Source organism: Nomascus leucogenys, chromosome 12 (genome assembly GCF_006542625.1).
Source record: "Nomascus leucogenys isolate Asia chromosome 12, Asia_NLE_v1, whole genome shotgun sequence".
NCBI classification, from domain to species: Eukaryota; Metazoa; Chordata; class Mammalia; order Primates; family Hylobatidae; genus Nomascus; species Nomascus leucogenys.
The window spans coordinates 39251764-39279681 of NC_044392.1; the positions used below are offsets into that span (position 1 = coordinate 39251764).

Below are 27918 nucleotides of genomic sequence, written 5' to 3' on the forward strand. Positions count from 1 at the left end.
AGTTTTGAATACTGTAGCTTACTGTGGTGTCTCTTTTGCTGTCAGAAATCTGTATTGTCATGTTAAATTTATAGATAAAGAGAGAATTAACATTTTTATGATGTTGAGCTTTCCCATCCAAGAATATGGCATGCCTTTCCATTTGTTTAAGATTTTTGCATAGGAAACAAACACATTTTTATTGTGATTATTCATAAGTATCTTATTTTTTTAATTGTTATTTTACTGAATTTTTTTTCCTCCACTATGACTTCTAACCAGCTGTTCTTGGAATATATGAAAATCACAGATACATCTGTATGTGTTATTGAACTTTGACTTTCTAGCTGAATTCTCTTATTATTTCTAATAGTTCTCAGTTTATTTTCTTGGGTTTCCCATGTTAAAAATTAACATAAACAATTTTTTTTTTACCTGCTCTTTTTCTTGCTCATACTGCATTTTTTCACATTTATTGTCTCCTTCCTGACTTTTTTTTTTTTTTTTTTTTGAGGCAGCCTAGCTCTGTAGCCCAGGCTGGAGTGTGGTGGCACAATCTTGGCTCACTGCAACTTCTGCCTCCTGGGTTCAAGCAATTCTCCTGCCCCAGCCTTCCAAGTAGCTGGGACTATAGGCATGTACCACCACACCTGGCTAATTTTTGTATTTTTAGTAGAAAATAAAGGCAACATGGCAGGGATTTGCCATGCTGGCCAGGCTAATCTTGAACTCCTGGGCTCAAGTGATCTGCTCATCTCAGTCTCCCAAAGTGCTAGGATTAACAGACTTGAGCCACTGCACCCGGCCTCCTTCCTGACTTTTAATGAGGCTTGAAAGTTGGGGATATTAAAACACTATCCGTATTGAGGGCTTATAGAACTACAGAAGTTAGAAATTTAATAAAACAAACTAGGTAATTATAAATTTATGTTCTTTCTAATTTGTTTTATGGGGGTGCTTTTTTACTGAAAATTTCTTTGAAGTCAGATTTGGTAGTATAGCAGCTCTGTCTCTCCCTGATATCCAGTTTAAATACTTCTTCATTTAATAATTTAAACATCTTTAATTTCTGTTATAAAAGTAATATGTGTTCCTTAAAGAGAATCTAGAATTTAGAGAGAAACGGAAAAAATAAAATGTTTCTTAAAATGAGTTCACAGCCTGGGGGTCAGGGCAGTGATCCACCGGAGCCTACTGTGTGCACTGCCTCCCCACCCACATCCACAGAAGCCGCAGTGCCTACCTGGGTCCGCTGAGCTGTTGCTGTTCCCCTCACTCTCTCCATCTTCCTGGCCATCTGCATTCTGCTGCGTGTGCTGCAGGCTCAGCTTGTGGCAGACCTCAAAGGCCTGCCCCACCGTCCGAACGATTCTCATAGCTTGGCTCTGGGAAGGAGAAAGGAGAAGAACAGGGTGGGTGAGGATGCACAAGGGGCATGTGGACAGAAACTCATGAAGCAGCCAAAGAAAGAGACAGAAAAATCTAAAGTTATTCAGATATGCACATACAAATGAGTGCAAAGACATCTCCCCTTTCTGAAATACTCCAGAAAACAGAAACTGTCACCACAATTCTGAAACAGTCAACTGAAAGGACAGATAGCAAATATGCCAGTTATGGACTTAGCCCCAATTCTTCCCTCCCATGTGTAACACAAGTAGTCAATATGCTTCCGAATCTTTTGCCAGCCATGATCAAATGTTCAATGGATCCATCAAACTAAGAGGAACTCAGCTATCATTTTTTCCTTTTTTGAATGCTGCTGCAAATGTTGAGTTTCCCCGGAGCTCCTGCAGACCAAGGGCAGTGGTAACATGAGGCTTGGAAGCCACAGCCTAAACAGCAGAAACCAATGGAAGCTCAGCACCCAGCTCCTCTGGAGCACTACTAGTTGGCAGCCAACTAAATCTAAGGTGAGACTTTCCCAGACTTACTCCAAAGACCTCACGTGCTTGGGTCTGTTCTGTGGCTCCTTCCTTTCTTTTGTTTTGGTATTTAATCTCTTGCTTTAAGAGCCCCAGAAGGGAACTTGACCCTAGTTCCCAGTATTCCACCGTTTAACTAGGAGAGGAGAGAGAGGACAAAGAAGACTGTTCCTATATAGAGTCTTAGGCCACCCATGCAGGCTGTGAGGAAGAGCCACATGCAGGGGTTCCAGGGCATGGCCTCAAAGGTGGATAACTGATTATGGTTTGATGATGTCAGCTTTTGCCTTCTTTCAAGGACAGAAATGAGTGATGTGGTTTATTTAGAGTTTCAGAGCTCAGGCTGGGAAGGGCTCAGCACACTGCTTCTCTTACTTCAGTGGGCCTCAAGCATCCCACTACCATGCGCTACAATTTAATCTAATTGTGATTGTCACCCTATGCTCAAGTCTAACATTCATTGTGTTTTGGATGATCTGACTTCAGGTCAGCCATGGCCACCTGTTGACACCATATAGTCCATCAATCACATCCACCTCCCCCGCCCCACCCCAGGTAATGGCAGCAATCAAGTAGGGCTTTTCATCAGCATGAGGTAGCTGGTATTACATTACATAACTGATATCCGTTGTTTTGATAAGTCTAGAAGGCCTTGTTGAAGGTAGTAATAAAAAAGATGAGCTAATTGTAATATGAAATGCATAAATGAAGCTCATATTACAATGAGCTCATCTTTCTTATTACTATCTTCATGAACTCCTAGGGACCTTGGAACCCTGTGTATGGAACAACTGCTGTAGTCCATTCTCTGCTGGGTATAACTTCTACAATTGCTTTTCCTCAAGCCTGGAGTCATTTCTATGTTCCTTCTGCTTATTTCAGGCCAGAGCATCCATATTAATGTGAAAAGGCATCTTGACTAATTATCATCTACATGTCAATTTGAGATCTCAGTCAACTCTACTGCTCCTTATATTCCTCAGTTCAAATCTACTCCTAGAAGTAATTGTTTTACAGCTCTAACCTTTCTTAGCCATTAGGCTAACTCCAGGGATATTCTCCATTGGTCTCTCACCTGAAATATCCTGACACTTCTGGGAGATAAGAACCTTAAGCGAAGCACGAGGAGATGGGTAACTTCTGTGGGGTCCACCATCACCCATTGGTGAATCAGAACCTCTGTTTTCTATGTCTACCCTTAATTTCCTCCTGTGTCCACAGGGCAGGCTTAGGCCCCTTCTCATACCATAGGCTTGCAGTATGTAAGATGACTGTTCTAACTGCACAGGAAGTTGAGAAGCAGTAGGCATCAGTCCTAAGCAAGAAGCCCCTACATTTCCCACTCCCAAAACACACAAAAAGGTGTGATTTAGAAAACACAGTCCCTAACAAATGTGGGCCAGGAACACTCCAGCTTTCTACATTTCCTTTAGCCATCAAGCTGTGCTGTGCTTAGGAGGCTGTGCCAGGAAGCTTAACTCTCAGGTGAAAAGGGAGAAGTAAAGGCTCCTACATCCGAAAGTGTTATTCCCCTGGGCCTTGAGATTTTTTGGTTCCTATTCCTTTTATGAGAGTAAGAGCAGACTGCCTATGGTTAATCGTCTACAGCAAAGCTCATTACTAGTTTACTAAACCTTAGGTATGACTTTATTCTGCCTACCACGTATACCCAGTGTCCACTATACAGAAACCTTCCTCTACTTTCTTCTCTGACTCTTGGGCTATTTTGCTCCCCCAGGTATCTTTACAAAAGGTAAAAAAGGTAAATGTTTTAGGTTGTAACAATAAAATATGGTTAAGTCCAAATGATATGTAGAGATTAAGTATTTAATTCCATTACTTTCTTCTCTTACATGAATTAACCCAGATATCTCATACTGAATAAATATCTGCAAAGACTGAGTTAGTCTTTTCCCACCAGTATCATTCCCAGGGTACAGACCCAGCTTCCCCCTTTAAAATACAGTTATACAGAAAATTCTAAATTCACTACTGAGTTTGTTCCTATAACATCTCAGGTTTTCCTAAGGAGGACGTTTTACAAATTCCATCATCTCTGTAAATCACAGATACTTCCTTTAACCAGCTTTTAAGATGATACTAAAAATTTAAAGATCCTCAAACAAATGTCCCTGATCTATGGGATTAGACAGGGGTAGGAATCAAATTTCTAAATTTATCTTTGGAAGGAATCCCTCAGATTTAAATAACAGGATAAAGGTGGTGGGAGAATGACTGCACAGAGGACCTGTATTTCTCAGTCATCACAAGATGACAATGGATGATGGGATATGCTCAGAACTGAGCATCTTAAGAATGTAGACACCAGCTCAAATCTCTATTCTGCCACCTTTATCAAGGACAAACATGTGGAACATACTCACATGTTCAACCATCTATAAGCCCAAAGTGGCTGTAAGGAAGTGGGCTGGTTTTAATGCTTAATATTGGTAACACTTCATTTTTACATTTTACTAATATTTTTTACTAGGATCAGCAGCTGACCTTAGCCTCTACCTGATTCTCCTGAAAAATTAGAAAATGCAGACTTTAAGTTTACTGGTCCTGCCTTCCCCATGCTGGAAAGGGCATCCCATCCTTCAGCCTCCCATTTCCTTCCTATCCTCCCTCCATCAGTTGTTCTCTATAGTATTTCTATAACTGCACTGAAAAACTGAATATATGATAGCACCTACCACAGTGCCTGGCATACAATAAATGCTCAAGAAATGTTTTATCCTGACTATGGAATTCACTGCACCAAGAGGCAATTAAGACAGAAAAGAAAAAGCAGTGCAGGAAAGGTGGAACTATTTTTATCATTATAGAAACATAAAGTGACTAAGGGAATCACCTCTTGCGTACGTATGCTAACATCCAAAAGGCTGTGCATCAGATAGCATAGCCTCCACCATAGCAGCAGAGGAAAATTCCTGAGCCAAGTGGATCTTTGGTCTGAGCTAGTATGATAGTTTCTATATGTGAGGAAATTGTTGCATTAAGAGTTCTAGATCTTACTGAGTGGTAAACGGTTTAATAATTAAATTAATAAATTAAATGGTTTAATTTATCCTTTATTTTACTCCTTTAATGTGAAGGCTATATTTCTATTCACAGTAAAAAGACACGGTAGCATGTTTTATAAAGAGCCCTCTGCACTGGAACACATAATCAAGCTACTCTAACTGTTTTACAGAATGACTACATACATACACATAAAAGAAAGAATTGCCCTTCCTATCTACCACTCCAGGAGTCAGAAGGGGCTAAACAGTTCACTGTACTCATAAGTGGCTATGTGAGTTCTGATGTCCTTTGGCCTTTTAGGCTTTCCTTGCTTCACCATTAAAAAGTCTACTTTTAGAGGATTCTATACGGGGACCTCGTTAGGGAGGTGATTACTTGAAGGTGGTCAGTAAAGGCAGCCTGTGCCTGGCAGGGGCTGTGTCTTCACCATCTGCTCTCTGCACAGCCATGCTGGCTCCTGCCTGCTAGGCCTACCCCACTTAGTTACCCCACCTTCTGGCCTGCTGGACAAGAATACTGGTTCTGCCTTCAACCCTGAAATGCAAGAATCACTCACGCTGGGATTTTATCATTAATTAGCCATGTCTGCACCCAAGAGGGAGAACTGTGGTAAACAGCAGCTTTAAAAAGAATCTCTTCCAGAAGTTTTTATGAATGTTTGTCTGTGGGTCTTCTAGATCACAGTGAAGCAGTTGCTCCCACCTCATGACGACATACAGGCCTTTGGAGACTAAAGCGGAGGTTTAAAGATCGAAGGCAGTGAGGTACAAAGAGTAAACAAGTGGAACATTGAGAAGGCAGCCTTTTTGAGTTCCAAAATCTGGCCATTCTCTGGAATTTACTAGATTTTTTTTAAAAAAGCATCATTATACTGCATTATTTCTGTACAAATCCAGTTTAGTTTTACACAAGCCCCTAAAAGTGCTTTGCCACACGGATCAAATCTTCTCGTCCAAAAGCCATTTTCTATTAGCAGCCCAAAAGCATTTGTGGGCTCTTCATTGTCAAGATTAGGCTGGATATGGTTGCTTTGATGTTTTCAAAGCTGGAAAGGGATGTCTAACCTCAGAGTGGCTCTTAGCTCCAGATGGAGAGCCTGCTCATGGGAGTGTCAATTACAGGCAATTTTGTGAAAATACAGCTGGAAAGGAAGCTTAAAACTGTATACACTTACCTTATACACACAGCAATGTTTCTTCAGACTACCCATCTTTTCACGCTGACACAGCTCCTTCTCCCACAACCCTAGGACATCCCTCAAGCCAGAACCAAAGTTAAGTCCAAATGCAATGAACAGCTGTTCTCCTCAGCACACCTAATGTGGGTATCAACTTCATACCTAGCAGGAGTCAACATCTGACGAACCACGGCAATGGTCATGAAAATAACACTATATTCACAATCACTGTGGGCTGTACACCCAAAAGCAAACAAAAGCCGACAGTGGTAGCTTTAGGAAGACATAAATCAAAAGGTTGATTCCTGTACCTCACTGGCCCATAGAAAAATTATAGTCAATCATGATTTTATTTTCTCCCATCAAAGTACACACGAGACCCGACCCTGCTTAGCTAATGAGATCAGACACATTCAAGGTGGTATGGCCATAGATCATGATTTTATTTTCTATTCTCTTTCTTAATGACTTTGTAGTTGGTTGGTCCTATAAAATTTGGGAATCTTTAAGTGCCATATGCATGTAAAGAATGGTTCTTATTAGTCACATTCTGTAGCTGATTTGATAAATAATCTTGGGCACTGTTCTGAATTTCACTGTCCTGGAAGAAGCTCTCTCTTTTTTTTTTTTTTTTTTTGAGATGGGGTCTTGCTCTTTCGCCCAGGCCAGAGTGCAGTGGCGCAATCTCGGCTCACTGCAAGCTCCGCCCCCCAGGTTCACGCCATTCTCCTGCCTCAGCCTCCCGAGTAGCTGGGACTACAGGTGCCCGCCACCACGCCCGGCTAATTTTTTTGTGTTTTTAGTAGAGACAGGGTTTCAGCATGTTAACCTGGATGGTCTCGATCTCCTGACCTCGTGATCCGCCCACCTTGGCCTCCCAAAGTGCTGGGATTACAGGCGTGAGCCACTGCGCCCGGCCGCTCTCTCTTTACTTTACAACTTACAAAGAGGATTAAGAGTCATCAGATAAGCAAGTAGAGAGTATTAGTACAAAATACCAGATGAAGATGATGATGACAATGACAATAATAAGATGAGAAATGAGAAGAATGGGGGCACACATCTTGCAAGTAAGGTTCTTTAATGGTCTAGTTTACTATTCCCCTGTCCCCTCCTCCACTCCCCCTCTCCCCCATCTCTTTTGGGCACTCAAATTTGACTGACAAGTGGTTCTGAATTTTAGAGAACTGAAGTCCATGAGGTCAGCTGTGGGACAGCTCACAGATTTATAACTGTCATCTATCACAGCAATACAAGATAATGTCCTTATCTTGACCTTAACTGCCACAGAATCTCAACAAAAATAGAACTGAATGTCATGTTTCTTTAATGTATTTTTTTGGGTAGGGGGGGAATCTTAGTAAAAGATTCAGCTTATATCTATCAAATGATCTTAATCTATGGAATTTACAATGCCAAAGCATGAAAATACATTTATATTTGGACTTCTACATACAGTAGGATATACAGTACTAAGGCTCTGAAATGGTAGATGGGTTAGGTTTTTGTCCAATACATTATTTAGTGGCTTTGATTATATAATTTGGTTGAGGTGATGCCTTGGACATCAGAATATTGCTCAGTATAAGGAAAGTTTAGTTTCAAAGCAGGTGTGATTTTCTACATTGACAGGACATACTGCATCTTAAAGTTTCCAACAGATACCTGTGTTTTTCCTTCTACTCTGCTAGTCCATGAAACATAGTACCCTAGAGAAAAGAAGTCTGAGTTACAATCCCAGTGCTGTCAGAACCAACTGGGTGACTGTGGACAGTTAACTCACCTTTCTCAGTATTGATTTTCTCATCCACAAAGACAGTGATTCAGACTAGATGAGTTCTGAGACCCATGATTCCTGCATTTTGACTTCCCAACTCAACCTAAAGTATAAAAAACAGACTCTTTCCCTAACTTTAGAACTTTCCTATCTTTCATCTCGTAAGTTTGACCAGGCAAGTGACTTATTCTTTAGCACATGGCTGTCATCATCATTCAAAATCCATTGCAACCTCTAAAGGACAGTTCAACTTCACAGCTGTGGCCCCCAATTTGATAGTGACAGCATTATAGGAGGAAATTATTTCTCCTAACCCAAACCAATTGAGCTGTGATTGCAGGCAAAATTATTTCAAGGAGCTGCCCGTGAAGATAATGGGCAGACGCCTGCAGCTCCTGTTAATCACCAGCACTTCACGCACTGATGCATTAATAAGTGCAGTCACTGGTAATCAGGGCAGACAGCCATATACTCCTAGGGCTAAGAGAAAATGACAGGAGGATGACATCCACTCCACGGGAGAGGTCAAGAGACCATGCAAGAGTCTTCTCGAGAGGCAAAAGGCCCTGCAAATGAATACTATCATTATATCCCCCAAGGAGGGGAAACAAGAAATGCCCATGTTATTAGCAAGCGTCTCCACTGGCTGCTCACAGTGAGGAAAAGACCCACTCCCATCCCTCCTTTCTAGCATGGGTCTGAAGAGTGCTAGGATCCCTCCACCACAATCCTGACAATCCTTCCCAGTCATAGAGAATTTGTTCCTTAAAGATCAAGTCACTTCACACACAACAGTCAGCACTCCTGAGATGCCTTTCATCTTATTTGATGGCTAGAGAAAACTCAAGTCCAGAAAGGCTCATGTATCTTTCATATGAGTTTTGTGTAATAGGGTTTAGCACTCAAAGTCCTGGCCTGGGAAGGAGGAAGCCTATTTCTAATCTCAGCGGCATCATTGATTCACTGTGTGACTAAGGGTGATTTACTTCCCTGGGCCTTTTCTTTCTTCAAGTGCAAAATTGAGTCAATATTAACCATACAAGGATATTATGAGGAAAAAAGGAAAATCTATGTTAAAGTGATTTGGGCCATTCAGAGTTAAGGAGCTCTTCATACCCATGTAATAATTACAGCAGAACCCAGTTACAAATGGGTCTTGGAAAACAAAGCAACTTCTGAGTTATGTAACTTCCTCATGAGCCAACAACAATAGTATAATGGAGTGGGTAAGAGTGTAAGCTCCACAGTCAGACCCTCTAGGTTCAGTTCTGACTCCATTACTTATTGAGTCTTTACACACATTATGTACCTTAAGGCCCCATTTTCCCACCTATAAAATGAAGAGCATAACAGCACCTACCTCACAGGGTAGGTGAGGGAATAAAATTAGATCATTCACATAGAGAGCTTTGAACAGTCTCAGCCATATAGCAACTAATCAAAACAGGTTAAATATTATTATCTGATGTAATATGAGGCTGGAACTTAGATAATCTAGAGTATAGAAGAATAGCAGGTACCATGTTATATTCCTGCAATATTTTGCTATCTAGCTTCTGGTGAAAGCCCACTTGAAAAAAAACTTAGCTCAAGGATACAACTCCCAAGGTGGGAGCCACACTGGCTATCTGTGTGAGTGGCCCAAAGAAGATCCATAGGTACAGAGTAATAGCTGTGCAGAGAGCAAGGTCGAGGGAGGCCCTCAACCAGGAAAGCTGAGACACCTGACCTGTATTCTCAACCAACAGAGGAGGTAACCCTTTCCCCATGTGAACTGCAGGGTGATGATGACACCCCATTAGAGGTCATGAGAAACATGCCATGGGCATATACGCAGGGGACATGATGTGATATGAAACAGCAATAACCAAAGTCCCAACATAACAAGGGTCTCAGACAAGGTTTTTCTACACTATGACCAACACGAGGGCTCTGGAGAACACCCACATCTGCGGGCTTCCAGTCAAGAGGCCTCCCTATTGACTTCCAACGACCCAGCAACATCTCTGCAACATACATGTCCTCTATAGTCCTTTCCCCCCGCCCGCTACTTCTGAAGCATTCCTGATTTGCCAGTTAAAACTCCTTCCCAAGTTAAGTATTATCTCTTGACATTAGAAGTGCTTTATAAAAAAGGTAAATCACCATGTTTGGAGGCTAAGCAGAAGGGCAAGCAAAACCTTGCAGATGTGTTCCCCAGCCCTCCCCAGTTCTGCATCCTTCGCTGAACAATTCACTTCCCTTTCTTAGCTTGGAAACCAGCCTTCCCACCTACAGCTCAGCAGCAATGGGGCTCAACGCCCAGGCTGACTGGAAACAATCCCCTCAGCTGCATGGCTCCAGGCCAGGAAAGGGCCTGAGAACCAACTCTATGAAGAGCTAGGGTCTCAGTAGGTGAGGACGAAAGGGGTATAGGAAACAGAAGAGCTAGAGATCGGAATTCACTGTAAGAGCTATGAGACATGGAAAAAAATTGACATGATAGGGAACCAGATGACTACTCCTTTTCACGGATAATGAGAACTCCATTCTGTGCTTCACTTCAAGATCAAAGTTCCAAGTGGGCATTGCTCTTAAACTCAGGTTTTGTCAGAAGTGGATGCCCCCACTGCGTCCGTATTGCTACGTTAGATCTGATGGCAAGGCAAATACAATATAATGGTCCTCTTACCTAGGTTTCCTGCTCAAAATTCTTTTGTCCTGCATGTCTCCCTGGTTCTATTCTAGCCAGTGCCTATTCATGAGAACTCAGGCAAGTCATTTAATCTCTCTGAGCCTCAGTTTATTCATCTGTAAAATTGGGAAGCGAAAATTACATGTCTTACCTTCTTTACAGATGTGTTATAAGGATAAAATAAGATTAACTATTAAAGAACCTGGCAAATGATAATGTGTTATTTGTAACTCTAATAAATTCCAAGGTCCACGTGGTCCAGTCTTTGCACGAAACTAAAGTCAGAAGCACAGTCAAATACTCAAAATGAATTAAAAGGGAATTCCAGTCTTTTGTTGCATCTGTCAGAACATTACAGACGATCCAATTCATGACCATCAGGGACACTTTGTATTTCCTTTTCTCTCCTCCCCAGGTCCCCTACACAAGGCTACATACGAGCCTTTCACTCTCCCAAACCCTAAACTTTCTCATCTCCAGTGCTTATGGCTTTTCTTTCTCTCCCTCTTCCTACTCCCCTTTCTATCAGTTCTTTAATGCAGCTTGACTTAGCCTCATTTATGTTTTTTCCCTCTCAGCTATACTATTATCTAGATGTGAAGTCTGGCAAGTTACTCTTCTATTCCTGCCATCTTTCCAGTTGTAGCACTTTTCATCCAACTCCATGATTTGCATTTAAAAAGCCTGGAACAGGGTGGGCAAGGGCACAAATCTCCATAGAGGAAGAGGCTAAGTTAACAAAGCATAATTCTCTTTGTGGAGCTAGGGTAGGGAATAGGACACTTATCAGTAAATCTGGACCCTGGCAAAGTGTTATTGACAAGGTACTTGACAAGGTACCTAAACATCTACTAAAGAGGCCTGAAGACAAAAGATGCATAAAATTAAGTTCTCGTAGAAAGCCAGGCTTAGTAGTTTGTTTCTAGAATGGTGGACTGAGTAGGGTCCTTAGGGGCACAAATACAGTGTTTTCCAAAATCTCTTCTGCAGAAAAACAGTTCCCAGGATATTAACACACATTACACGGAAAAAATATGGTTCCATTGTGAAATTAGTTTGGGAAATTCTGGGTTAAACAACATGTTCTTTAACATCAGACCTTCTCAGCAACTTAAATCAGGTAGTTTTAACATGAAGCATTTTGGCTGATAAATGTTTTACAGAACACATTTAGGAAATGCTGATTTTGATGATTCTTTTCATTTTATAGATGAGAACGCTGAGACCTACACAATGTCACTCAGGGTTCCAGTGAGAGGCGGAGCTAGATTCTAGGCCTCTAAAACCCCAGTTGTGTGTGTTAGACTCCTGGGGGAATGACATTAATATAAAGAATGCCTCTTCAGAATCCTCAAAGTTGCATTTACTTGAGTATCAAGGTTGCCATAACAAATAATCACCCAGGATAACCAATATCACACACTGAGTCTAAACTGTACTCCATGTGTATTCATATTTTGTAGCCCACTAATCAATATACAGAATTATGATGAAGGGTCTCCTTAGTAAATGACAACGCTTTTTTCCTACCCCAAGGCTAAGGTTAGCATCACTCCTGGTGCTATTTAACTGCTCTCATCCCAGAGCAGGTAGTCAACGGTCAATCCCTTTCCAATTATCTGTATGTAATTAAGTACAAAGTTCAGATGATGCTAAAAGAGAATTCCATTATATAGGAGCAATGACAGACTACTGAGATAGTTGCCCCATGTCAGCATTACAACAGGGAGACGGGCCAATGTTGGGGGTGCTCTGGATCCATTAGAGGAAAATAGCAGATGGACGGCAACTGCCTCTTTACCTTCTTCTTGGATTTAAAGACGTTACACCTGAAGATATTGCTGGCACCATCTCGAGCGATATAGCTGAAGATCTTCAAGTCTTGGGAATCATGAGAGACATAGAAGATCCTAAAGGAAGAACAACAGAAAAATGCACTGAAAATGGCCTCAGGTTCAAATCTCCAACCAGGAAAGCTCTGTTTAAGGACACTCTGAAGCACAGCTCATGAGAACCAAGTTATTACAGAAAGTCTTCTTCCTTCGGGATCAAAAAGTCACAATGCAGGAGGCACTTTCAACAGATTCCACAAACACTAACACGGTGACTTTCAGATTTGGTAGAGTGGGCAGGGGTAGGACATGGAACCGACACTATTGTTAACCATCTCCTGAGGTGGCAAATCTGTCCCTGTAATTTGTGTGTTAGAAGGAAAAATCATTCCCATCCTTATCAGAGCAACAAACCTGCTTCTTAACCAGAAAGATGCACACACGTTTTCTGATGCTTGTTTACAATTATCCCCAAACGCAAAGACTTAGGGAACCAGCAATGTTTACCACATTGGGAGGGACTAAGATACTCTTAGTTCCTTTGGTGATAGTGATCCCACTCTCTGTCCCCTCTCTGCCTGGACCACAGCATCCATGTGTTCATTCCATTATTCAACCAATGCCACTGAGTGCACACTGTGGGCCAGGCACTATCCCAGCAGCCAGGGACAGAACAGGAACAGGACAGAAAAAGCCCCTGAATTCATGGAGCTTACACGTAGACAATGCCAATAAGCAAATATAAAGTAAGTGCTATGAAGAAAAATAAGGCAGACGAAGGGATGGAGCATGATGGGCTATTTTAGACAGGGTAGCCAGGGAGGTCTCACTGAGAGGCCGAGATCCGAATGGGGTAAGGGAGCCAGTCACTGAGATACCTGGGCCAAACCACAGCAGGAAGTGGGAATAGCAAGTTTACAAGCCCTGCAGTGTTCAGAAGGTGTTAAAAGAATTCAAGGAACACCCAGGGAGGCTCAACAGAGTGTGGTTCAAGTGGAGTGAGTATGGTCAGCAACAAGGTCATAGATGCAGCCAGAGGCCAAAATGTAGAAGGCTTTGAAGGTCGTGGCTTATATTCTATGTGAGATGAGAAGCCATCAGCTTTTGAGCAGAGGACTGACTTGCTTATGCTTTAAACTCAAGGATCATTCTGGCTGCTTGGGGTGGGCAGAGGTAGGGACAAGGGGAGGCTGGAGAAAGGGGGAAAATTATAAGCAAGGCCCTAGAGGCTGCATCTTAAGATGGCTTAGGACAGGGCCCCCCCAGAGCCTCCAGGTCTGACTGCTGTGGGGTCGGTGCAGGGAGTTGGAGCGGGTGCATCAGTGGAATTAGTTTTGGGCAGTCCAAGGAGAGTATTGCTCTTGGTAGCACCTAAGAGGCCACATCATTTCCACAAAACATTTTTCACCACTAACAACACTGATGGCTTTCATTCAAGGATTTAACAGGCCTGATTTGTTTTAGTGTAGGTCTGTGCTGTGCAGAAGAAAGAGAATGGGATTTAGAGTCTACAACTTCATCTACAACTTTGCCACTTACTAAAAAATAAGCTATGTCACCCCTCAGAGGCTCAGTTTTGTTATCTGTACAATGGGACTATTAATAGTAACCCTTCCAAGAGTTATTGAGGAGGTAGAATAGTTAGTAAAATGCCATCTTACATCCCCTTACTGATATAGCCTCTAAACAGCCTAGTAACTGAGATTCTTGCCACAGGGCCCCAAGAAACCTGGGAGGAAAGTTCAAAAGAAAGGTGGGCACAGAGAGGAAAACAATACTGTGAAAATACCCAAGTTCACCTTGGGGACTGCAGTTTCTCTGCTAAACTCAGCTAGCAGGCATTTCAGTACATCTCACATGTCTATCATCTCTAAATGGTTCTGAAACAGAGGCTGTTTAGTGTGGTTTCCAGTCCCCTATCCTTCTAATGATGTCAAACTGTCTTCCTAACATCAAAGGGACAAATCTACAATTGTATCTCAGCATCTCCTGCCTGAGTTCCAGGCCCATTCAGCCAACCTTCCTGGACCTCTCCTCCTGAATGGTTCTCAAGCTTCTCAAATTCCTCATACCCCCGAGTGAGTTCATCATATTCCCCATAATTCTCCAAGTCCCATCTTGATAAGGGGACATCATACCTATTCAAGCTAGAAACCCAGGTGTCATTCTCAACAGCTTCCTCCATTGTTCCCCAATACCCATCACTCATGAGCAAGTTCCTTGCAGACTCATTCCCTACTATGTCTCTGATTTATGTTTTTCTCTTCAACTCCAAGGAAAAATGATCATCTAGAGTTCTCATTTTTCACCTGGATTTTTACAACATCCTCTAAACAGTGTGCTGCTCTGCTTCCTAACTCACCTATTGTCAACCCATTCTCTACATTGCTAGCAAAGTGTTATTTTTAAAAAAGACAAATTACATCCCATCATTTTCCTCTTAAAGCCATTCAAAGGCTTCCTACTGCTTTTAGGATAAAGTCCAAACTCCTTAGCATGGTGTACCTACCTTTCCGCGGTCATCTCTCTCCAGAGTCCTGACCTACACAGGCCTGCAGAACTAGGTGTGTGCATCTTCCCAATTCTGCAGCTGCTGTGAACACCTTTGGAGGCCACCAAGACTTGGTTCACAGCAGCCTTCCCCTCCCTTTCCTTCAGCAGTCTGAGTTGCTGAATACCCTGGGGCTCAACATTGCCATAGCACATATCTCACACTATGAAGTTTTTACATGTGCTCCTTGAAGGAGCAAGAAACATATCTTGGTATCCCCAGTGCCAGCACAGTGATTGGCACATGGGAGGTTCGTTGCCTGCTTAGAAGGGAGGCAGGTGTTCCAGCTGTCGCTAATGCTCATCTATAATGTGATCTGCCTGGCTATTCATTTTCCCCAAGGAAGTCAGATCCAGTTAGTTCAGCATCATACGTAAAACTTCTTGGATTCTTTAGTCAACTTATTCTTATGTAATACCCTAAGGACTGAGAACTGGATTTAAAACTGATACAGCAGATTTGAATGCAAACTGGCATGCCCACAAGACACAGAGATGTGGAAGGAACAGAGGAACGGCAGTAAGCCAAGGTTAACTTAACCTTAACAGATAAAGCATCTTTTCAGAAAATCTGATGAGAACTGTACATGGATGCAGCCACTGCCTTTGGATCACAGCTCTCTGGAGACTGCTCTGCTATATCTGATTTCAGAAACTTAGCATGTTGTTATTAAAAGTAAATAATCTCTAGCTAACCAAAAAGTCAGCTAGTTAAAGCTTAGAAAAGTTTCCACCAACATAACCAAGAGGCAGAAAGTTTTTCCATGCGACCTTATTCATCAACAAACTAATAAATCAGCAAATTAAGGTCTCTTGGGTCCAAATTTCCAGATCAAGAAATACATTCCAAGAACCCTTATTTCTCCATTACTTGGTTTTCTTAAGCACTGTGATCGTGGGGGTGGTAGAAATTGGGGGAGAGTAGAGGAAGGTGAGTGCTCAAGAGAATAGGAAAGATTTCCCTTTTTCTTTCCTTCTTCATCTTTACCCTTAAGTCAGTCTAGCCTAGTTCTGATAATCCTGCTTCCCAAACGTACCTTAGTCAATTTTCCCAACTTTCACTATAATTATAAAGAGTAGGATACCAAAGTAGTTCATATAATGTTAATAAGGTTTTATAAGGTTTTATTCCCCCTTCAACTTTCCTAAAATTTCTCCTTTAAATTTCTTTTCTCTCTCTCTCTCTCTCTCTCTCTTTTTCTTGGTGAAATCTTGGCTCACTGCAACCTCTGTCTCCCAGGTTCAAGTGACTCTTGTGCTTCAGCTTCCTGAGTAGCTGGGATTATAGGTGTGAGCCACCACAGCTGGCCCTAAAATTTCTTACTTTTATTTCAAAATATGTATAGCATTATAATTTTTACTTACTAACAGAACTGCTATGCTTTTACACAGTAATAAACCTTTCTGCAGATTCATCATATGTCCACAGACTTACCATAAATGACTGAAAGAAAAACATTATCTGGAAGAAACTGGATTTTGGGTTTATCATCATGCTGGAATTTAGGTTGACAACGTGATTTTAAAAACAACTAGACTCACCACCAATATCCCCCTTCGCAAACTATTCATCTATAGGTAAACTCGCTTCTCTTAAGATCGTAGAACAACAACAACAACAACAACAACAATTTAGAGTAGAAAGAAACCTGTGGGGTCATAAGGCCTGGATACAAGCCAGCATCTCTGTCTGTCAGGATTCATCACTGACAGGCAATTCACTCTCTAACAAAGTATCTGATCCCTTTTTAAGAGGTTCTAGTTATCTGGAAATTTTCCCTCATGTTGATTGGAATTCTGCCAACAGGAATGCAGTGGAGGAAAATGGCCGAGAACACTGGCCCTGAGGGGGACAGACCTGCATTTCAGCCCAAGCTTTGCCACTTACTAGCTGGGACACCCTGGTCATTATCTCAACCCCCTTCTTGTTCTTCACCTGTGAAACAGGCATGATCACTGTGCTGTACCTCACTCATGCTAGTAAGGTTTAAAGAATGTGTATGTGCAGACAGGTCAGCTTATAGCAAATGGTTAATAAATGTGAACTGCTCTAATTACTGCCACACTACTGCTCTAGTTCCATCCTTAGGGATCTCAGAGAACAAGGCTAGTCCTCTTCCAAATGGCCAACATTTTAATATATGGAAACAACATCATGTTTATATTTACTCCTTTCTTTTTTAAGTTTATTTTAAGTTCCAGGGTACATGTGCAAGATGGACAGGTTTTGTTACATAGGTAAATGTGTGCCATGGTGATTTGCTGCACCTATCAACCCATCACCTAGGTATTAAGCCCGGCATGCATTAGCTATTCTTCCTGATGCCCTCCCCGCTCCCCGACTCCTCTGCACTCCTTTCATTTTTAAAGTGAATTACTTCTTCCTTCAATAGTTTCTCAACTGGCTCATTTTCCAAGTCCCTTATTTCTCTGACAGGTTTGCACTGTGGAAAGAGCATGGGTTTGGGGATGAGAAAGATCCAGGTTCAAGTCTTAGCTTTGCCATCTTCTAGCCGTTGGCCTGAGGCAAAAAACTCAGTTACATAATCCTTCATTTCCTCATCTAAAATAGGCATATTAATGGCTTCTTCATGGTATTGTTTTAAGCATTAAAACACACATACCACATTTTACACAATGCCCAACACATGTTAAGTTGCTTGCTCAATAAATATGAGTTCCATCTTCTCTTAACTTTTTCCGTACGTATTCCAACTTGCCAGTGACTATCTTAAAATGCAGCTCACAGAACTGAACTCATTTGTAACGGATCTGAACAGCACAGAGTATATTTGGATAAATATTTTCTATGCCCTAGAACTGAATTTTTAGCAAAGCATCCCTGATCATGTTTTTTTTCTTCTGTTATAACATCTCATTGCTGGTTCACACTGTAGTCTACTCAAATGCTCAAAGCTAATTTGCGCAACTGCTGTAAGGCAGATTTCCTGAACATACTTGTGTAACTGGTTTTTAAGGACTGGCTCTCAGTGATCATGATTTCCTTTTCCAAGTTCTCACAGACCATCTGCTTAATGATCTCTTCTAGAATTCTGCCCAGGAGCAATGACAAATTCACTAGTTGGTAATTCCTGATCCAGGTTTGCCCCCTTTCTAAAAAGTGCAATCTTTTATTTTTTGCAATCTTTTTGTTTCTTCTCCATCCCTCATGATTTTGCAAAAGATGACCAATCACTATTTTGCAATCATATTTTTCAGGAACCCAGAAGCCAGTGATTCAGGCCTGGACACACGGTAGTGAGGAATACCTTCCTTTTTCCTCTTGGTTTTGAACTTCAGTTTTTTAAAATCACATATGTTCTAGTGTTTCTAATTTGAAGATCAGTTCTCTACTTGAGAAGAAAAAAACCAAGACAGTTAGAAAAATGGGATTGAGATTTTCCCCTTGCCATGTGCCAACTCTCTCTTCCTTCACACCCCTTTTTCTCTCATCTTCAGCCTTTTCCATAAGTCTAATGCATTCAGGGTTTCAGTTCTCTCAGTAATGGTTGTTCCTTTGCACTCATACTTGTTTTTAAGTTCTGCTTTCCACATTATATACTTTTCAAGAAGCATTTTATGAAAATCTGGGCAGTCACATGATTTTTCTTCATGATCTCACATTTTTGGGGCCTGACTAGAATCAATTATGTTGTCTTCAAGTTCTCATCCTTTATTCCCTCTTTCAGTCTCTGGCCATGAGACCTCATCTTACTCTGTCATCATCCCTGGTCTCATCCCATAATCCAACTGAAGACCTGAATAGAACAAACAGGTTGAGTAAGAGGGAATGCCTCCTGCCTGATTGCTTTGAGCTGGGACATTGGTCTTTTCCAGCCAGGTCAGGCTCTTCTTGGGTCTCAAGCCTGCCAATGTGCAGACTGAAACTCACACCATCAGCTCTCCTGGTTCTCAGGTCTTCAGACTCAGACTGGAACCACACATTAACATTCCTGGGTCTCCACCTTCCCAACTGCAGATCTTGGAACTTCTCAGCCTCCATAATCATGTGAGCCAATTCCTTAACTATTTCTTACATGTGTATGTATATATTAAGTATGTGTACCTATACATAAATGTAATACGTGCAAGCATGCACACACACACATATATCCTATTGGTTCTGTTTCACTGGAGAATCCTGACTAAAACAGCCACATTCCCCCAGGTATTAGCATTCTACCTCTAATGCCCCTCATCTCCATGGGTACTGCCTGCTGACTTTAGGATTGCAGAGGCTGTGAAAGGTCTCCAGTCACCTGCAAGGTTTCCCGAGTCTACATCCATGTGCCTCGCCTCCTGCTCAAGACCCACTGGGTCTCTCCCAGCAAGCCCAGGACCTGCCACGCAATTCTCTCCTGCCATAGCCCAAAACAGAACTTTAGGGTAGAGGATGTAGACTACCAAGGGGACTTGAGCAAATTATTTTCCTTCTCTCAACCTTCTTTTTTAATCGTTGAAGTGAGAATAATAAAAACATCTTTCAGGGTGATTATAAGGTTCAGATGCGACAACAGATGCACAAATATTCTCTAACCCATGAAATGTTGTACAAATACTTGAAAACTGTGGAAACAAACTTAGAAATGTCAAGTGGAAAAACAAAGAGAAATATTTCTTGTTCTCCCAACATCAGTGTCTCTCGGTGGGGCTAGGGGAGTCTCCAGTGTGTGGTATAGAGATTTTTCTCTTGAGGTCCTGGAAGGCACAGGCATTCCTAACCCCAAAAGACATGCTGCAGGAAAGAGCGAAATGAAACCAGCTGATAAAGATAAGGTACCAAGTCACCTGAAGATCGTGGAGACAAAATCAAGTGGTATTCTTAAGGAAAACCTCTGGGAAAGTAAGAAGCACAATGTGACACATGCAGAAGTCAGAAAACAGAATCAACCTGCTGCTCAAGACCAGATAAATGAGGCCCAACTGTGAGGGCACGGTCCTGGGAAATCCAGCATGACTCCTGCTCTCGGGAAGAAGGGTTCCCTAAGCGTCCCAGCCCGTGTGATTCTGGGGGGCCCAATGTGTTATCCTTAGAGGGACTGGGGAAAATATCAGAAGGGGCGGTGGGTTGATGAGAGTCTCCAAATGCTTTGCTAATAGAACACCACCAGACACGATAGGAAGGAATGCACCCCTTACTCCTATCCCCAACATGCTGCCTGAATACTGGTGTGTCTTTCTTTTTCTCTTCTCAACCAGCCCTGCAGCATGAACACAGTTTCACACTCCTGTCACAACTGTTACTTATTCTTTTCCTCATCTATCTTATTTATTTTTAATTTAATATTTAGATAACATTGTCTCCCATCTTGATCACTGTTCTCTGTTATGACTGCTTTGGTCTGATTATCATTTTCCCCCCACTGTATATACAGGGCTTTTTAATCACATCAGCTGGCTTGCTTTTATTTGAAGTTATTATAATTTCCATCTTCTTCATTCCTCATTTTAGCCATTCTCGATTTGATGACTACCTTCCTCAGGGCTATTTGGCAAAAAAGAAGGGTAATAAACTCATGAAATGGTGCCCCAAATCCCTCATGGAACTGGTCTCCTTACTTCACAGCCTGACTTCCACAGACACCTGAAGTGTGGGGCCACACTGTCAAGTCGCCCCTTGTCACCATGACTGGGATGTATCTCACAGATCTGCCCCGTCACAGCATAGTCTGGAAGGAAGCCTGGGATTCCAGGGCTGGGAGAGACCTCGAGAGACAGTCAAGCTCATCTCTTCAACTGCAGGCAGAGAAATGCAAATATAAGAGCTGATTTCTAAGGTTTCTTCAAGGAATAAAATTATACAAATGTCTAACTTATTGTTACAAAGATCTACTATGTACCTAGAGTAATGAATAAGCAACCAATTGAGTTTTTTTTTTTTTTTTTTTTTTTTTTTTTTGAGACAGAGTCTCGCTCTGTTGCCCAGGCTGGAGTGCAGTGGCACAATCTCAGCTCACTGCAAGCTCCGCCTCCCGGGTTCACACCATTCTCCTGCCTCAGCCTCTCCGAGTAGCTGGTACTACAGGTGCCCGCCACCACGCCCGGCTAATTTTTTTGTATTTTTAGTAGAGACGGGGTTTCACCGTGGTCTTGATCTCCTGATCTCGTGATCCGCCTGCCTCGGCCTCCCAAAGTGCTGCCAATTGAGTTTTAAGACCTAGCGAGAGCCAGACAAATGCATATTTATCTTCTGAAAGTCTAGCTAAGGCACCCTCATGGCCTATCTCTGCAGTTAATTTATGTTTTAATTTCACAGCTGTTAAGTTTTTTCTTATGTCCCACTAAAACCTCCCCTGTTTACTTGAATCAACCACAAACCATCACACAGCACTTTCTAAATGCCAAGTACTGGGATAAATTAATTTCTTCTTGTTCAGTACTTGACAGGAAGGCAAAAAAAAAAAAAAAAAAAAGGCTAGTGTCCCTCACAAAACCACTACACAAAAATCGTTTCATATATTTCAAGTTTAATTTCTCTCCAACACTCATAATTTCTCCAAAATAACTGTCACCTGCTATTGGCTGTCAAAAACCAAATCTATTTATACAGGCTGCCAATTATTTCTTCTGTGTGTCTATGTTATCTGAGTTCATACATGTAGCTTGTTCACTTTTGGGGGGTTTAAACCATCCATCCAACACTTTTCAGGACCCTCAGCCTTCCTGAAGATTCTTGCTCAGAGACACAACTTCCCTCCCAGAGCCAGAAAAAAGAGAGGAAATGAACACACCACAAATACTAGGGGCACTAGTTTGACTGGTGTATGCTGGAGGAGCATTATCTAGAAAATTATATCTTCCTCTTCTTTTTCTCAAGTTTATCCTCTTGCTTTCAAGCCAGCAAATACTTTCCTTCAAGTGTTATATGCAGAGAGGCATTAGGCAAGTCTTCCCAGTGCAAAATAATCATTAACAAAGGTTTGCACCCTTCCTTGTCCACTCCCCAGTATATAGTGAGATGCCTGTGATTTTGTGGAATAGAAGACCTGACAGAACAGAGCCAAAGGCTCAGTCAAGGTTGCAGCTCGTCTGCTTTCTCAAAACAAGTTAATACTCTGAGCCTTAGTTTTCTTAACTGCAAAATGGGATAAGAAGAGGTTCACAGGACTGTTACAAGAATCAAATGAAATAACTTACATATAGGGTCTGCCGCATATTTAGTTGCTCAAAAAAATCTTTACTAAATTGAAGTGATCAAAGAAGAATATTTGCTAATCTATTGTGTGTTTACCATCTGTCAGGCACTGCTTAAGCACTTTACACATAAAAACTCATCTAATCCTCACAACAACTGTATAAAGTGGATACAGTTACTATCTCCATTTTACAGATGAAGAAACAGAGAGGTAACCCCAGTGCATTTTCTTAAGGTCACACAGCCAGTAGTATCTGTATTAATTTCTTAGGGCTGCTGCAACAAATTACTACAAACTGGATAGCTTAAAACAACAGAAATTTCATCTCTCATAGTTCAGGAGGCCAGAAGTCAAAAATCAAGGCTGATTCCTTCTAGAGGCTCTCGGGGAGAATCTGTTCCACATCTCTCCTAGCTTCTGGCTGCTGCCAACAATCCTTGGCATTCTTGAGTTTGCAGCAGTGTCACTCTAGTCTGCTCCCTCTGCCTTCCCACAGCATTCTTCCCTGTGTCTCCTTTGTGTCTCTGTGTCCAAATTTCCCTCTTCTTGTAAGGACCCTGGTCATTGGATTTAGGGTCCACCCTAATCTAATATGACCTCACCTTAATTACATCTGCAAAGTCCCTATATTCAAATAACATCCACATTCACAGGTACCAGGGGTGAGGAACATATCCTAACATACCTTTCTAAGGGACATATTTCAACTCACTATAGTATCTGAGTTAGAATTGGAACCCTAGCAATCTTCACCAAGTTCTGAAAACTTCTGCACCATCTACCTGATTAATCATCAAATATTATTTGAATATTGAATGTCATTCATTACCTGTATTACTATTGTTTTCTCTATACCTAGGCTAGAAATTAGTCCCATGCTACATTTATGCCACCTGGAAACCCTGGATTTTTTTATTCCTCTTATTTTTCCAAGTCCTTGATGTCTTCATAGATGTCTCTATGGTCACCAACAAATTCATTCTCATGTTGGTAAGATTTTCAGGGGACACGTGGGTAAGAGGTGCTGGATTTCTTTATCATCCCTGACTGATTGTCCACCTTCCATCCACATTTCTTCAAATAAACCAATCCAGGGATATGATACACATCATAAGCACATCTTGTTTTTCCAAGGCAGTTGAGTTCCCACTTGAGCTTCTGGGGATTCCCACCATAACTCCCTCTGTACCTGACTCTAACTCCATACCTCTCATGCCACCTGCTCAGCATGTGAGGAGCCCCATGTGCCATGATGGGAAATGAAGAAAGAGCATCCACCTCCTTCCCCAAGCTTCCCAGGGGTGGGAGCATGCCTGGCTGGCAGGTCCAGATACCTTTCTTTTCTAATATTTTATTTTTCCAGTTGCTCTGACCTGCCTACCTCATGCTGTATCTGAGGAAGAGGAAGTCTGAATCAGAACTCACCTGAAGGCACTTCCTCCCAGGACTTGAAGATAAGACAACAAGCCACAGCTGGGGGCTTGTGTGTACTCCAGGCATCAGCATTTCTAATTCTCACCTGCCCCACCCTCAGAGCAATGTCTAGGCCATTCTGATTTGGCCTGGGACAACTCACTCTCAGTCACAATCTAGTGTCTTTTTCTTTTTTGTGTGTTTTTAAAAAATTATTTTATTATTTTAGATTCAGGGGGTTACATTTGTAGGTTTGTCACATGGATATATTGCGCAAGGCTGGAATTTGGGCTTCTATTGAACCCATCACCCAAACAGTGCACACAGTACCAATGGGTACTTTTTCAGTCCTTGTCCCCCTTTCTCCCTCTTTCCTTTTGGAGTCCCCAGTGTCTGTTGTTTCCATCTTTATGGCCACGTGTATCCATTGTTTAACTCCCATTTATAAGTAGGAACATGCAGTCTTTGGTTTTCTGTTTCTGTTTTAATTCACTCAGGATAATGGCCTGCAGCTGCATCCATGTTGCTGCTTTTATATATATATATATATACACACACACACACACACACACACACACACACACATTTTTTTAAATTATACTTTAGGTTCTAGGGTATATGTGCACAACATGCAGGTTTGTTACATATGTATACATGTGCCATGTGGGTGTGCTGCACCCATTAACTCGTCATTTACATTAGGTATATCTCCTAATGCTATCCCTCTCCCCTCGCCCTACCCCACAACAGGCCCTGGTGTGTGATGTCCCTCACCCTGTGTCCAAGTGTTCTCATTGTTCATTTCCCACCTATGAGTGAAAACATGTGGTGTTTGGTTTTCTGTCCTTGCGATAGCTTGCTGAGAATGATGGTTTCCAGCTTCATCCATGTCCTTACAAAGGACATGAGCTCATCATTTTTTATCACTGCATAGTATTCCATGGTGTATATTTGCCACATTTTCTTAATCTAGTCTATCATTGTTGGACATTTGGGTTGGTTCCAACTCTTTGCTACTGTGAATAGCACCAATGGAACAGAACAGAGCCCTCAGAAATAATACCACACATCTACAACTATCTGATCTTTGACAAACCTGACAAAAACAAGAAATGGGGAAAGGATTCCCTATTCAACAAATGGTGCTGGGAAAACTGGCTAGCCATATGTAGAAAGCTGAAACTGGATCCCTTCCTTACACCTTATACAAAAATTAATTCGAGATGGATTAAAAACTTAAATGTTAGACCTAAAACCATAAAAACCCAGAAGAAAACCTAGGCAATACCATTCAGGATACAGGCATGTTGCTGCTTTTTAAAGGACTGTGTACCTTTACTTCCAGGCCACTAGCAAACCTTAAAACAAAGTGGGGGAAAAAATGAACCCATTCCTATTTGACCTCGTTTTGATTTCCAATTACTTTTTTATTTTTTATTTTTATTTATTTTTTTGAGATGGCATCTCATTCTGTCACCAGGCTGGAGTGCAGTGGTGCAATCTCGGCTCACTGCAACCTCCACCTCCCCAATTCAAGCGATTCTCCTGCCTCAGCCTCCCGAGTAGCTGGGACTATAGGCGCACACCACCACGCTCAGCTAATTTTTGTATTTTTAGTAGAGATGGGGTTTCACCATTGTTGGCCAGGATGGTCTTGATCTCTTGACCTCGTGATCCGCCCGCCTCAGCCTCCCAAAGTGCTGGGATTACAGGCGTGAGCCACCGCGCCCGGCTCCAATTACTTTTTTAAAGTCTCGTATCTTTCTTTTGGAAATGTGGGGAGGGGGTGGTTGGAAGGCAGCATGTAAGAACCCTTCCTCTCCTCTTTTCTCAAGTTTATCCTTTTGCTTTCAAGCAAGTGAATACTTTCCTTCAAGTGTTATATGCAGAGGCATTAGGCAAAATCTTCCCAGTGCAAAATAATCATCAACAAAGGTTCGTACACTTGCTTGTCCACTCCTTGTCCACAAAGGGTGGAGAAATGTGAGCAGAAGGCTGTGAAGGAGGCAAGTCCTTGCTTGAGAATTCCTGTTATTTTCAACTGCTGTATGCCAGAAGCTCTTTTCTCATTGTCTCCCCACCACCCAAAAGCAGGTGTGGGGGTGGTCCAGCATGACCTCTGTTCTAAGATATGCACATCTTACTCTGTACCCCCTCCCTTGGCCCCATATTGGCTTCTCCAAGATACAGAGCTGAGTCTGCTTCAGAGCCTGCCTTGAGGAGCTCAGGAGGTACTGATAGGGTGTGACAAGTGCGGACAGAGGAATGGAGCCAGTGAAACGCGGAGGAGGATGCAGCCAGCTGCCTGTGGGAACTGGGAAGGCACACAGGGAGCTGCTGCCTAAGCTGCGTCTCGAAGACAACGTGGGAGGTGGCAGGATTGTGGGGTGGGGAATGTGTCAGTCAGGGTCCTGGCAGGAAACAGATAATGTGAGTAGGCTGAAGAGAGTTTAATACAGGACTGTTCACAAAGGTGAGGGCAGTGCAGTGTCCCTGGGAGCCCTCAGCACCCCAAGTCCAGAGAGGCAGGGCAGGGAGCAGTTTCCAGAGCCAAGAGAGGAAGAGCTGTGTGCCATCTGGTAGGAGCTCTCGGGACAGGTCTACACAGGCCAGCCTCCCTGGGCACTGAGGACAGTGGGGAGGGCTGCCGAGCAGATCTGGGACGATGGAAATCTATCCATCACAGAGACAGAAGAGCAGGGAGAGCCCTTGCAGTGGAAACTGCATGTGGAAAGGCATGAGGTCATGAGGTGGCACAGTTTGCTTGGGTACAGGGATTGCAGGGCATAGAGAAGGACTGGTGGGAGATGGGGATGGAGGGAGGTCAGGGCCAACTGTGGAGAGCCCAGCTACAGAGCTCAGACTTCACCTTGTGGGCTCAGGGCAAGGATGGGAGTCTAAGCAGGGGGATCACATGGCTGGTAGTCATGGTGGTGTGGAGGATGGATTGAAGGAGGGCAGGAGCAGAAGGAAGGCCACCAAGAGCCTACTGCAATACAGAATGCTTAGGGGAATCAACAGAATCTGGACCTGGGGCTTGCTGTCAGAAGAACTGGACTCAAATCCTCATTCTGCTGCTTACATTTGTGAGCTACTGGGTGAGTCTTTCAATGCTCAAGTTTTGGTTTTCTCATCCACAAACCGGGGAGCTGTTGTGAGAATTACAGTTTGGGAAATAAGTGCAGGGCACCTGGGCTCAGGGCCCTGAATGACACACCTGGAGTGATGCACAGCACAGTCTGTGCCCCCAGACAAACCAACCCTGAATCCAGGCAAGAAACGCTGGAGGCCTAACAAAGGCAGGGGCAGCCACCATGGGGAGAGCAGGTGGACACAAGAATCGTTTCTCGGGGTGTGATAATGAGAGGGAAGGAGATGATTCTGAGCTATGTAACTTGGCGGATAGACTAAACATTAATGGGGTCAAGGGCCCCAGAAGGAAAAAAGAACTAAAGAACATGGAAGGAGGAGGAGTGGTGTGGCTCTGGACAGGCCAGATTTGAGAAGGCAAAAGCAGATGGAATTGTCTAAGAGGCAATTGGAAATAAGGGATGGAGGGGATAGAGTGTGGGGGCAGAGGAGCATAGACTGGGATTTAGAGGGTGGTTGAAGCCATGGGAAATACGACATCCCCTGAGGAGCAAGAAGAAGAAGAAGAAAGGGGGCTCATTGAGAGAATTCCACTAACAGTACCCGTTTAAATGGAGGGCATAATAGGAGGAGTCAGAAAAAAAAAATACTGAGCAGAAAAAGACCAAGAGATCTGAGGAGGAACAAGAGAAAACCATCGTGGAAGCTGAGGGAGGAGAGAGTCTCCAGAAGGATGGAAAGACCCACAGCATTAAGTGCTTCACAGAGACTGAATAAGATGCAGACAGAAAGCGAGCCAGGGATTCTGCAACTAAGACATCCCTGGTGGCCTTAGCAAGAGCAGTCTCAGTAGAGTAGCTCAGGAAGCCCAATTAAAATGAGCTGAAAAGTGAATGGGAGTTTTGGAAATATAGATAGCAAATGCAGTTTCTCCAAAGAGTGTGGCAGTGAAAGGGCAAGACAGGATGGTGGGTTTGAGGGGCATCTTTTCTTTTTAGGATGGCAAAACCTAAGCCTATTTATGGGCTAGAAAATAGGGGACAAAACAGAAACAGCCTCAAGATCTAGGGGAAATGTAGGGAAAATGACGGCTCAAGACACAGAGACAGCAGAAGGCAGGGTGCAAGAAGAGGAGCTCGGCTGGGGTCCGAGATGGCACCAACTATGAACCTGCCACTAAGGTGGGGGCCTGTCCTACCCCTGGCTTGTATCCCTCTCCCTTCCTTAGGCAGTATTTTGTTGGCCCTTCTGAAGTAGCTAAGCCTTTCCCTGCGAGAGAGCTAATGCTGTTTTGATGTGGAAGTAGAAGTGGGGCTGGTTATGGCAAGAGGTCAGTTT

General features: G+C 42.7%; 1 protein-coding gene across 5 annotated transcripts in view; it reads right to left on the bottom strand.

Moving 5' to 3' along the window:
- The window catches only part of LOC101175742 (carboxyl-terminal PDZ ligand of neuronal nitric oxide synthase protein), a 364946-nt gene that overhangs the window by 41580 nt on the left and 295448 nt on the right, over positions 1-27918 (bottom strand). For all 5 annotated transcript variants that reach the window (XM_030824046.1, XM_030824048.1, XM_030824045.1 and 2 more), the window contains 2 exons: positions 12361-12469; positions 1223-1364 (listed from right to left, as the gene is read on the bottom strand). In XM_030824046.1, coding sequence (XP_030679906.1) covers positions 1223-1364; positions 12361-12469 — 251 coding nt within the window. The remainder of the gene's footprint in view (positions 1-1222; positions 1365-12360; positions 12470-27918) is intronic.